The following is a 12,715-nucleotide window of genomic DNA, read 5'->3' as shown; positions in this document are numbered from 1 at the left end:
AATCTAGTTATCTAAATTATAACTAAATAAGCTTATAGAAATAACAATTAAAATAATCCTGAAAACATGTTATATTATGGTACTTTTTTATATATCAAGTACATGTTTTAAGTAGGGGTGTTCCGATCAGGATTTTTGAGGCCGATCACAGAAAGCAGTATCTGCAGATACCGATATAACGATCTTTTTAAAGCCTTCTTTTTATCATTTATAACTATTTATAGTGATACTCCAATCAGGATTTTTAGACATTTATTCAGGGCCTGAATTTCATTTTTGAAAATGGGGTGAATTCCCCTCTTAGTTGACTCTTGTGAGGGGAAGCAGCTTTCACACAGGAGTCCGCTACTGATCCGTGGCTGTTTACCACAAACACATTTATCCATTATTTTGATTTCAAATCCAAACATTGTCACTGAAAGTGCTTTTTCAGCATTGCAATTCTTTTTTTTTTTACACAGTACAGTAATAGAATCTTTCACAGACATGTTTAAACACAATAAATATAAGCAACACATTATGCAATGCTTTTTACTTTTGCATTTACTTTATATATTAAGTTGCTCAAGCAAGTGGCAAAACATTTAAACTACTTTTCTTACGTTATCACAAACTTACCATTGACAGAAATAGTCAGCTCTACTGCCTTTTCTTTTGCATTGAAATCTTTATTACAAGCAACCTGCGTTTCATAAAGAACTTTGTTTTACCTGCACGAGGGCCATCTTTGTCTTCTTTATCTAAAAGTGCTCTTTCCCTTTAAACCTAGCCAAAAAGCCATATTTGTTGACTGTGAAACACAGTAGACTTTAATAATATGTATTTATGGTGTAATTACTACATTTTTGTGTCAATCCATGTTCATATTTACTGCAAACAATGCGCTGTTACTTTAATTACTTTAATACTTTAACTGTGCAGCGTGCAGCTCGCTTATAGATAGATGCAATGTGTGATTTGAAGCCATTTGCGTATTTTGAGAGAGAAAGCGCACGCGGTGATTGACTCACGCTGTTTGATCTCACACAAGGTTTTCAAATTACTTTTAGTAATTCAAAGTTATTTAATGAAGAAATATGAAGGTGAGTACCTCACCTTCAGCATTATAATTATTTCATACGAGCCGGACAGAGACTGAGACGGTGCCGCTGCATGTCGTGCCAAACCTCTCAGTCATCAGCTTGAGATCGGCCTTTTTAGAGACCGCGATCAATCATCCCAACGTGATTATCGGCCGATAGTGATCGGTAGCCGATCAATCGGAGCACCCCTAGTTTTAAGGATTTTTAGATATTTTTACTGGCATACAAGACACAAATACTGATTAAGAAAGTGTTTTTTTCAGTGCTTTCTGACCCCAAAGATTTATAGCAGAGCAAGATCTTGACTCTCCACTGACGCTCACACTTCCAAGTTAAACATATGCATTCATACATGTTTGGCTGCAGTGGGAGCAAGACTTGTTTACACAAACTGTCCTTTTACAGAACACAGGGCTCTTTCATATCAAGATCAGAACAAGAAAATCACACAGTCTTGTCCAGGGGCACACGTGACGTAACAGTGACGTTCCACCCAGATGATGTTGAAGGAGGAGAAGCAGTCAGTCACCTCATTATGGTACCGGACTATTATGGTACAGATGACTGTGTGTTTGTGAAGTGCTCTTCTGGGTCTACACAAGCCTATCAACACATTCCGTAACTTTCCGTTATTCATAGCTGACCTTGAGTAAGGCATCTAGCAAATCATTGACTAATGTACTCTGGATTGCATGACCTTCAGAGGAAAACTCTCACACATTTGTATGAGAGCACTGGTGTGAGGAACTTGTGATTATAAGTCACACTGACGCAAGTGTGATTTGACACATGTGGGGAAGTGCAGAAAGAGGAAGGAAGGTGAATGAAACAACTGAAACTGAAGCCATACAATGCTCATAATCACATGGTTTACTTTGTGAAAAGTGCACATGTATTTAAGAGTAATGCTGCAACAAATAGACTGATCAACCATCAGCAATGACCAAATGAATCTAATCTAATCTAATGAGAAGTGAGGCAAACTTCTGCTTATGTCTAATGTAATAACTGACAGATAAAGAAGTATTTTCACAAGGTGCATTTCAACTCTAAACCTAACAGCAATTAAAATCTTCCTTTGGTTCAGTGTTCTGTCTCACTTCCACATAGCAAATCACAACATCAGTGTGACTACTTAAGAACAACATAGCCCCCTTGTGGACAATATGAAATATGTGTTCAGCTGCATAAAATAAATTTAGTATTTTTCTGCATTTAATGCACACAACCTGGCAATCTAGTTTAGAGGGAGTTACAGAGAAAAGACACCTGACTTAGAAATCCTTGTAGTAAAAGTCTATCCAGTAAATCGCAGGGTGTCAGAATTAGCAATCGCCAATTAACCAATAAGCAAGGTAAGCAGCCGCTTAGGGCCCCAGGGAATCAGGGGGCCCCAACTGATATTGGCGAAACAAATTTGGCAAACGCTCCAGTGTGTATTTGTGTTCTGGAGAGCATCAAATGTTCACTCACTGCTCAAAATGCAGAGTTTTTGTCAAGTGCTGAGTTCTGCAAGCTCGCGAATCCTCTTATTATAAAAACGTGCAAAAAAGATGTTAAGAAGAGATTCATTGTGCAGTGCAGACAGCTTCATTCCCGATGAACTGAAGTGAATAACAGCTTTTAGTGATTATAGAGGGAGCACTCTTTGCGCACTTTCTAGGCTGTATAATCCTGTCCGATTGTCTCAGAACGGATATATTAACCTCAGAGAAGAAAGTATCGTGTTTCGTGTCATGATTTTATTTGTCTTGATGTTTCAGAATGACTTGCTTGTGTGCTCTCATACAAATGCACGAATGCGATGACTGGAGATTTTCAATTAATACAGTATATAACATTTTCGATTTGTTTCTTGGCAAACCCTACCATATGCATTCAGAACACTTGGAATACAGAATGAGTTGCATGGGATAATGTTATGACATATGAATCCTTTTTTTTTTTTTACAAAGATTGAAGAAAGTTAAAATGTAGGAATTAGGTTGTTGTGTGCATGTGTTTGTTATTATTTGTGGTAGCAGATGGGTTGGCAGATTGAAGTGTCAGCTGTATGTTAGCTGTAAAAGCGTGAACACAGGTTTCTGCAATAAACTGATTAACCCTGAACACATACACACAGATTTTAACAGCACAAACAAACACATGCATTCACTAGGTAGACAGTTTTATATGAAGCCACAGAGTAAAACTAGCAATTGTGCGTTAAGGTTTAAAAAAACAAATAGTCACATTGTGAGATATCAAGCCACAATTATGATGCATAAAGTCACAATATTAAGATGCAAAGCCTCAATTATGAAAAAAGGTGCAATTATGAGATATGAAATGGCAATTATGAGAAATAAAGTTGCATTTGTTAGAAAGAACGTCTCAATCATGAGAAATAAACTTGCAATTGCGAGATGTGAAGTCACATTTTAAGACAGTCACAATTGTGAATTTTTTTTTACTGTGAGATACAAATCTGCAATTATGAGAAATAAAGATGCAATTGTAAGATATGAAATCGCAATTATGATAAATTAGGTCGCAACCGCGAGAAATTAAGTCTTAATTACAATAAATATACTTAGAATTGCAAAATATTAACTGCAAGAAAGTCAATTGTGAGAAATAATGTTCCACTTGTGAGATAAAAAGCTGCAAACATGAGAAATGAAGTTGCAATTGGGAGAAATAAACGGCAAGACTTCAGACTTAACTGCAAGAAATGATATCATAAGAGATCATTTTGAATTGTGTTATCAAATTGCAATTATGAGAAATGATATTCTATATATTACTTATTTTCTATTTATTTTATGCTGAGGTGGAAATGGGCTTCTGTAGAGTTTTCAATAGTGCTATCATGTTTAATGTCTGTTACTGTGATAGTTGCAACAAAACAAAAGAAATTCTCCAAACACCTTTAGCGGAACCTTTTCACATTCCTGGACTCATGCTGTTGTTGACCAGAGTTGCCAAGTCTGCTTATAATACACGACTCTGGGCTTCTTTTTTTGTTAAATTGCGTGAAAAAAATCCTGGGTCGTGGGTTGAGGTCTTTTGGGCTTATTTAAAAAAAATATGATCGCTTGTTTGGAAAATCTGATAGTAGACTTATAATAGAGGAATGAGATGACTTTCTTTTATAAGGTACATTTTTACAATGTTTTTGTAATTAATTATCACAGGCTAATAAAAACAGTTTGAATATATTTTTTTAGGCTTTAAATATGTGGCTATGTTACAGCTCCCTCTTAAAGCTCTTGCCTTTTTCTTCTTTTCCATCTCTTCAATCTTATTCTGCTCAAAGTTGATTGGAGATGAGTGGATAGTCTGTGCTCCCGCTTTGTTGCAGTTTGCTAATTTTTGTAAAATAAATTCTGTTTTTGCTTTTCAAATAAAAGAGTGGTGTCAGTTTAATAGGTTGCAGGCTCATTTGTTGATAATAAATAATATTGATGATAATAAATAATCAATTAATATTGGGCTTGTTTTGGGCTTATTTTTGAAGCTGTGGTTGCTTATTTGTCTCGCAAGGGTTGCCAACAGTGTAATTGACGTTGTTGTTAATCTCTAAATCTGATTTGAGGTTTGGAATGGGACAGTTCACTTTAAATCACATTTGAAGGTGTAAATCAGGGTTTAAAGAATATATGGGACATATGGAGAACAGGCATGGACCTCTAAACGGTGACCCTGTGGGGCTTATCTACAGGGATAAACTGTGGCACATCTGAGTGTGTATGTGGGTGGTGAGAAATCCTAACCTACTGTAGTGTGACAGTCCACACCTATGAGAGGAGCTAATGAAATCAAGAGGCGAAAGGAAGCAGAGAAATACTTATCTGGAGCTATATGAAAGCAAATTCACGAGCTTTGCTGTACTGAAGAATAAAGTACCTGGACCATGACTCCGATACTGCGCACAGAGAGGCTGCAGCCGAGTGAACTTCAGGCTCTGTTTGGAGAGGAGAAGGATTATTCATGCTCCCTGAATGATATTGTTCATCACACAGAGGTAGACATCTGACTTGTACAATGTAAAAGACTAATTCACCTCGTCATTAAGCATTTCCAGATGAATTGATACAGATACTCAGTAATGGAAGAACCACTTGATATTCTTTTTTATACTGTACTGTAACATTTGAGGTCATTTTAGTTCAAATTTACCATTTGAACAGTAGTTTGCTTACGGTTTGCTTGTTTTCGGTTTCTCAGGTGTGTGAGCTGCAGTCTGATTTGAGTTCTCTTTCTGATGTTGACTATGGGAAGCCTTGTGCAGCCCCTCATCTGCAGGGACCCACATTCTCCAAACAAGAATACTACACCAAACTAGAGGAGCTGAAGAGAGAACACCTGAGAAACATAGCTGAGCTGGAAAAACTCTACCTGAGCCAGATCAAACCTGGTCAGAGAGAAAGACAGCTCATTACTTGCTGAAGACAAAATGGAGAAGATACAGAGAGGTCTGCGATCGTGGCTAAAAATGAAATAAATTACAATGAAAAATTATATTTTCAAACATTCAACTACTTAAAACTAGAAAATTGATTCCTTTCTTCATTAAATTGTTCCTATAAAACCTCATTAAACACATGGCGTTTGATCCCTGACCTTTGACCTCTTTCGTTAGTGAACCGGTGGAGCTCATCCAGGTTGGGAGCAAGGCATCAGTGGGCCATCTGAAGAATGGAGTTTCTCATCTGAAATTAAAGGTCAGTGAATGAATGAGTCTGAAGATGAGACCTGAGATGAATGTCCTCAAGGAGTTGTTTTTTAACACTCTCAGAAAACAGACATAACTATAGTTGTGTATAAAGTGCACATCATTCTGAACAAGCTGTTTTTAAGAGCCTGAAAAGCATTTTGTCATTAAAAGTACTTTGTGTACTGAAGGTTGTTATGGTGCACAGATATGGACATTTGGATACATTATAAATATGTGCATTACAAAAACCTTCAAATTAGTCACCAGTCTAAATTTATTCAGCAACATTCAGTGGCCTTTAATAGTAACTTATATGAAGAACGGAGACAGTTTCCACTGAAAATACCATTATGAGTCAGCACATGGTTACTTTCAGATGCTTTGTGGTTATGCAGGAGGAGCTGAGAGATTCAAACAGTTCTTGAGTGTAAAGGTCACTAATCAAATAAGCAAATTTGTAACTTCATGTGAACCTCTTTTATACGGACGATCAGATGATCTTGCTTCCACTGAAGCACAAGATGCTCTTTGGATCATCCTCAAATCATGCTGAATAATATGATCATCAGGTCAGGTGTTATACAAACTTGCGGAGGTCATGCAGCTCAAGTATTGCTGTTATTAAAGCAAAAGGGGGACAAACCAAATACTGACATTCTGAAATTGCTGTTAATACTTCAGAAAAATTTTTGTCATTCAAAATGTTATGCTGATAATGTAATTTGTAAAAAAACAAAAACAAACACTGAATATAATAAAACTGAGGGGAAAAAAGACCCCACTGTAAAGGTCCAACTTTGTCACAAAACAATATTCAAAGTCTCTGTCCAAGCTAACATGTATTTCTGTTGTAATGGAAATCAATAAAATCTAAAATATGTCAATTTAATATTGTACATGTTTATTTTAAAAATTTAAATTTATAAACATAAATACATTTTAATAATTGTAAGATTTATTTGGGCCCTGGAAGTTCACTGAGGCCTCCTAGTTGAGAACTGCTCTAAATTATAATTCTTAAAGGGTCATGAAACCCTAAACCATTTTTTTTTTCCAGATATGTATGTATGTATTGCACATTACTGAAATCAATATCACATCACATATTATTTAGAATATTAAGGGGAATGGTAAATCTTTTTGTTGTTCTGATTTAAAAAGCAAAACTGCATTTAATTTTGAATCACAACTGGTACAAAGAGTTGGAGAGAACAGTAGTACAAAAATTGAATTAATTAATTATTTTTTAAAGCAGGCTCGCCAGAATTTTTTAGAGGACCAAAGGAAGTTGTCGCACTCTCAGCAGAACTCATCTCACAGTGCAGCCAATCAGGGGATGGACAGCCTGAGACAGAATTCCAAAGTAACCGTTCCCAAACCGTTTCACATGATGCTTCGTGAAGAGGATCGCAAACGACGCAATTTGAAAACCTGCTCTGAGATGGAACTAGAAAACGAGAGACTGGAGAATGAACTGGACGAGCTGAAAGAATGTAGCAAGAAGCCGGCCCCCGCCTCCACGCATTTGTTTTTCTATGACATAATCAATAAGCACCCAAAAAAGCTCCAGCTACAAAAAATTCAAATCAACCAAATGGATCACGGTCACCATGGAAACCACCACAAACAAGGCTCCCAACACCAAACTCCTTCTCTTCCACAACAGCCATTTAGCTTCATTGAAAGAGAGCGAAAGAAAAGAGAGAAGAAACTAGTGGATGAGCTAAACAACCTAACTCCCAAAGCAGAACGAAGGGTGTTTAAAGCCAGACCTGTGCCGAGGTCTCTATATAGGCCCAGCTCACCAACTTGCCAGATATACGAGGCAGTTAATCTGAATCACAGAGGCTCAGCACTGCCTCCTAGCATTCTGGAGGACACACTGCAGGAGGGAGAGGAGGCCGAGAATGAGTATGATGATGAATTTTCAAGGCCACAGAGCACAGATATATCACGCTGCAGCAGCAAGCTCAGGAAATGGAAGAACAAGGGTGCACTGCAGGTGGAGGAAGAGATGGAGAGAAAGAGGAACAGAGAAAGAGACAGAGACTGGTCCTACATTCATCCCCTACGCAGGACCAGCCTCTGCCACAGCCAAGAACCCCTGAATACCTGCAAGAGTGACTACATCAGTGTTTAAATACTGACACAGATACAGTAAACCACAGCCTACAATTCAAAATTCATCATCAGTACTATAACTCTATAACTACACGGTGTGATAGAAACAGATATAGGTTTTGGTTTTTCATTGTGTTACTGTGGAGAAAAAATATCAAAACAAAAACAATAAATAAACTCATAAAACGTTCATTTAATAGTCTACATGTCTTTTGGTTGAACGCATTTTCAGCTGGATTTTAAATGTATTCCAAATTTAATTCTTGCATTAAATAACTGAAATGATATGATACGAACATGATGACTCTGGGTGTCAAGTTCATTACTTTTGTTAGCAGCACTTGCTTTTTCTTTACTGTTCCCCTAGTTAAGTTAAATATATTATCATGTCAGTTTTAAAATGAGAACACTTAAAGAAATAGTTCACCCAAAAGCACATTTCAGTCATCATTTCCTCACTGTCATGTTTTTCGAACCTGTGATGACTTTGTTTCCTCTATAGAACATGAACATGTGCTGGTGTTTCTTTTGCAAGCAGTTGCAATAGGGAATGAAGCCTTTAATCTTCAAAAAAAGATGGAAAAGCATCATTAAAGTATCATAAAAACTAGTCCATATGACTCATGCACTATATTCAAACTCTTCTGAAGTCATACGATAGCTTAGTGTGAGAAACAAACTAAGATTTAAGTAATTTATTGATAATCTTTCAATATTTTATGTTAACTGCAGTGTGATAATTGAATCATAAGAACAATTCATTCATAACACTTTGCCTCATGAACTCTCATCTTCTCCCATGGGCAGATGATTCCAATATTTTCAGTGAGTAACAACTTAAATGTTGGTCTTTTACTCACATAAAGCTATTGTATGACTTCAAAGGTTCTATGTGCAACTTTTATGATAATTTTACAGTTCTTTCTAATCTTGAATGCTTCTTTATCCATACATTGTACACTCTCAGAAAAAAAAGATAATTGGGGTTGTACCCTTTCAAAACTTTCTAGTATGTACACTTTAGGAGCTAACATGTACTTAAAAGTACTGATATGTACCTTTAAGGAATTAATTTATGGGTAAATAAGGTACAAAGATCTACCTTTTAGCTTTTGTACCTTAGGATGTGGCCCCAGTGACAGCATTGTTCACTCTTAGGTGATCTATGCCTTTAACTATGATTCATACAGAATAACTTTTACTCTCCACCTCCCTCATTCACACACAAGTACGGTCTTTAGTCTATATCCTCAGGCCTCAGTCCACACTTCCTGAGTGTACGTCTGACGTATGGTATGGCATCCTGCAGAAACCACTCTCTGCTGTACAGAACCAGCATCACATCCAGTAACAGACTGTGCTCCCTCCTCCTGCAGAAACAACACAGAACCCACTACATAAGCTCTGACAGTCAAATATAACTCCTATAAACTCATATTCATAAGATACATGACCTCTGGTGGTGATTGAATGGAAGTCCATGGACAGGATTCGTGACACATGCGCATATGTTTGTTTGATCAACAGATGCTCACAACTGCTTATAGAGGTTTTGAGGTTTGTACAGAGGCTGTTCAAAGTTGCTCTTGTTTGTGGTTTTAGATTGGTTTCAGGATGCTGAAACCCTTCACACTGACTAAAGCAGCATTCACTTTCTGCTGACATGCCAAAAACAACGTCATTAACATTAAAAGGTTATCTACAGCCTAAACACTGAATAATGAATAAGGCTGATGTAGATGCTGTAGGTGTTTTTTCAAATGATGAAAAAGAGAATATATGGATCTCTTGCCTTGTGTGACACCTGCAGGACGCTGCTGAGACGCATGGTGTGAAACAACAATCATCTCAGTATTCGTTGTGACTGCATGTGTGTGTGAAGTGTTTGTGTCTGGACTGCTGCATTCTGTAAAGGGTGCCGAGTTGATCTCCCTCAAAAATGACTTGAGTTTCTGTCTCAAACCAGCATTTTCCAAGCACACCTGTAGAAACAGTTACACATGCCAAACACTCGTCCTTTGTTTATGATTCCTGTGAATGATTCCTGAAGGATCACGTGACACTGAAGACTGGAGTAATGGCTGCTGAAAATTCAGATTTGCCATCACAGGAATAAATTACACTTTAAAATACATTGTAATAATATTTCACAATATTATTTTTTTTATGTATTATTCATCACATAAATGCTTGATGAGAGATTTCTTTCAAAAACATAAACATATCTTACCAACCCCAAACTTTTGATTGGTAGTATATGTCTTAGGTTACCTTTTCATAGGAACTTTTTATGTCTTGTAAGTGTGACATCAGTTCAGCCTGTAAAACGAAATTAAACTGCAGTTCACTCAATCTACCAATAAAGGGCAACACACATCTAATTTCATTCTCCAATAAAGGTGTGGTATTTTGTTAGTGTTATCTTTATCCTATGCCTTAATATCCAGAGACAACTAGAAACAAGCAATGTGTAGGTTGATTGCCCCAAAAAGGTATAAAAACCTTTTTAAAAGATTGTTGTTTGTTTAAGCCTCCCAGTGACACAATATAACAACACTGGCTCAACCAATGGTGTGAGTTTGGGGGCGGGACTATCTGTTTGTCTAGCCAATGCCAGACAGGAGATAGTATTTATGAAAAAGAGCCACTATTTTAGCAATTCTACAGCACAGAAATTACACACTTTGCTTTTAAAGTTTGGTAACAGTGTACGGATTCCACATTATCTCTAGAAAGATAATGATCTTATGAAAAACTCTAATAGAAAAATGTTTGAATAAACAAATAATAAAAATAAAATAATAAGAACAGAATAAAACATGAAACCTTTTCAGTCTTGAGCTGGCTGAGGGTAAGAGACACACTCTCTCGAAATCGTTCAAGCTCTTCTCTGCTGGTCTGTAGTTCTGCCAACAAGCTCTCCTACCATACAAACAGCACCATAATAACATGGAAAATCAAACTACAATCATAGACAAAAATGACTGCAATCTAAAGATATCACACTACACATCACTTTATTTAATCATAAATCAAACTAGGTTTTTATTGTTGCTTCACATGTTCATATAACCAAACAGATGTTCTAAAACTCTTCATTGGTAGGCTGTGTGTGATTTGTACCCGCTGGTTGTTAAGGGTTGACACAAGCTGTTTGTTTCTCTCTCTGGTGCTGTTGAGCTGTGTGATCAGTTCCTGGACGTCCTGGGTCAGTCTCTCTCTCTCAAGAGTGCAGTGTTTGTGTCAGCATCTTCTCTCTCTCACAACAGGCATTCAGCTCTGATCTCAGACCCTCTGCTTCTGTTTGCAAACACACCTGCACGACAAGCCGAGACATTTCTGTACTCATCTTTGTTTTTTCACACAGCACTCTGCGTGACAAAAAATCCTTACACCTACAATTTGCATTTTAAGATGAGTGTTGAGGTTGAAAACGGCACACAGACCATCATAAATGTTCAAATGCACTTCTTTGATCAGAATTACCATCTTTCCAAAATATTAATGTAAAAACATAAATGAATGTTAAACTGAATATTTGATTCCACTTCTAGATACCAGAAACACTATTTACTTAATTTATGTCTTTGTTATATTGCTGTTTGGTTTTTATTTTATTATAGACTGTTTACTATGTGTATTCAATAAGAATAAATTGATAAACAGTGACATTTATAATATTACAAAAGTTTTCTTTTTCAAACAAAAAATGCTGTTCTTTTGAAGTTTTTATTCATCAAAGAATCCCGAGTAAAAAAATTATCATGTTTCCACAAAAATTCTAAGCAGCACAACTGTTAGAACATAAATAATAAGAAATGTTTCTTGAGCACCAAATCAGCATATTAGAATGATTTCTGAAGGATCATGTGACACTGAAGACTGGAGTAATGGCTGCTGGAAATTCATCCTTATAATCAAAGGAATAAATATCATTTTAAAATATATTAAAATACAAACAGTTATTTTAAATTGTAATAATAATTAACAACATTATTGTTTTAGTGTAATTTTGATCAAATAAATGCAGCCTTAGTGAGCAATAAGAGCCTTCTTTATAAAACATTGTAAATCTTATGACCCCAGTGCCCCAGTGCACAAAATATATAAAGATGATATTTAAAAAATATATATTTTATATCATACATAAATATTACAATATAAAATTGTTAATATATTTAACGTTTTCAATATAGAATAAAGTGTTCATTAACATTTTTTGCTCATTTGTATTGAGAATCATTGCATTTCACTGCCAACTGAAATTTAAGTAACCATCATCTTCAATCGGTAGTGTCTTCAGAGTTGTATGATCTGGAAAAGATTCCTCTAAGAAACAAAGTGACATACTGTGACATTATCCAGCACATGCTTTGGTACCTCTGCAGTCTTTAAAGGGGTCATATGATGCGATTTCAAGTTCTCTTTGGAGTGTTACAAGCTGATTGTGCATAGCTAAGATCCCTGAAGTTGCAAAGACTAAAGTCTCAAAACCAAAGAGATATTCTTTATCAAAGTTAAGACTCTGCCACGCCCCCCTAAAACGGCTCATTCTAACACGCCCCCACATATCTAGGTCACTATGTGGAAATATTTGCATAATGCGGCCCAAATGTGCACGCAAAGAAAGAAGGCGTGGTTTCAGTAACCGCAGTTAGTGTTGAAGCAGCCATGTCAGGGAGACGCTGTGTGTTTCTAGGCGAAAGCAAAAGCACTTTATTTGGCCTTCCGAAAGTAGATGCATTTAGGAATCTTTAAGATTACTTACAACAGAACAGCAATGCATTTTATGGACGACCGTTTCGTGAACCTA

The 12,715-nt window shown here is 36.4% G+C and overlaps 1 protein-coding gene and 1 pseudogene across 1 annotated transcript; one reads left to right on the top strand and one right to left on the bottom strand.

Annotated features, from left to right (window-relative positions):
- The first annotated feature begins 5,426 nt into the window (after positions 1-5,426).
- Positions 5,427-7,944, top strand: LOC107689837 (protein FAM161A). Its single transcript, XM_016487997.1, has 3 exons — positions 5,427-5,539; positions 5,707-5,788; positions 7,037-7,944. The coding sequence occupies exon 3, from the start codon at positions 7,118-7,120 to the stop codon at positions 7,919-7,921; it is 804 nt and encodes a 267-aa protein (XP_016343483.1). The 5' UTR covers positions 5,427-5,539; positions 5,707-5,788; positions 7,037-7,117; the 3' UTR covers positions 7,922-7,944.
- A 1,195-nt stretch (positions 7,945-9,139) lies between these two features.
- The window catches only part of LOC107689826 (chromosome-associated kinesin KIF4-like), a 10,017-nt pseudogene continuing 6,441 nt past the window's right edge, over positions 9,140-12,715 (bottom strand).

Source organism: Sinocyclocheilus anshuiensis, unplaced genomic scaffold (genome assembly GCF_001515605.1).
Source record: "Sinocyclocheilus anshuiensis isolate Anshui unplaced genomic scaffold, SAMN03320099.WGS_v1.1 scaffold918, whole genome shotgun sequence".
Taxonomy (NCBI): Eukaryota; Metazoa; Chordata; class Actinopteri; order Cypriniformes; family Cyprinidae; genus Sinocyclocheilus; species Sinocyclocheilus anshuiensis.
The sequence above is the reverse complement of the archived record's forward strand: the minus strand, read 5'-3'. Positions and strand labels throughout refer to the sequence as shown.

What these genes read in the sequence shown, in the direction of transcription:
- LOC107689837 (XM_016487997.1), top strand. Translation starts at nt 7,118, where the DNA reads ATGGACAGCCTGAGACAGAATTCCAAAGTAACCGTTCCCAAACCGTTT.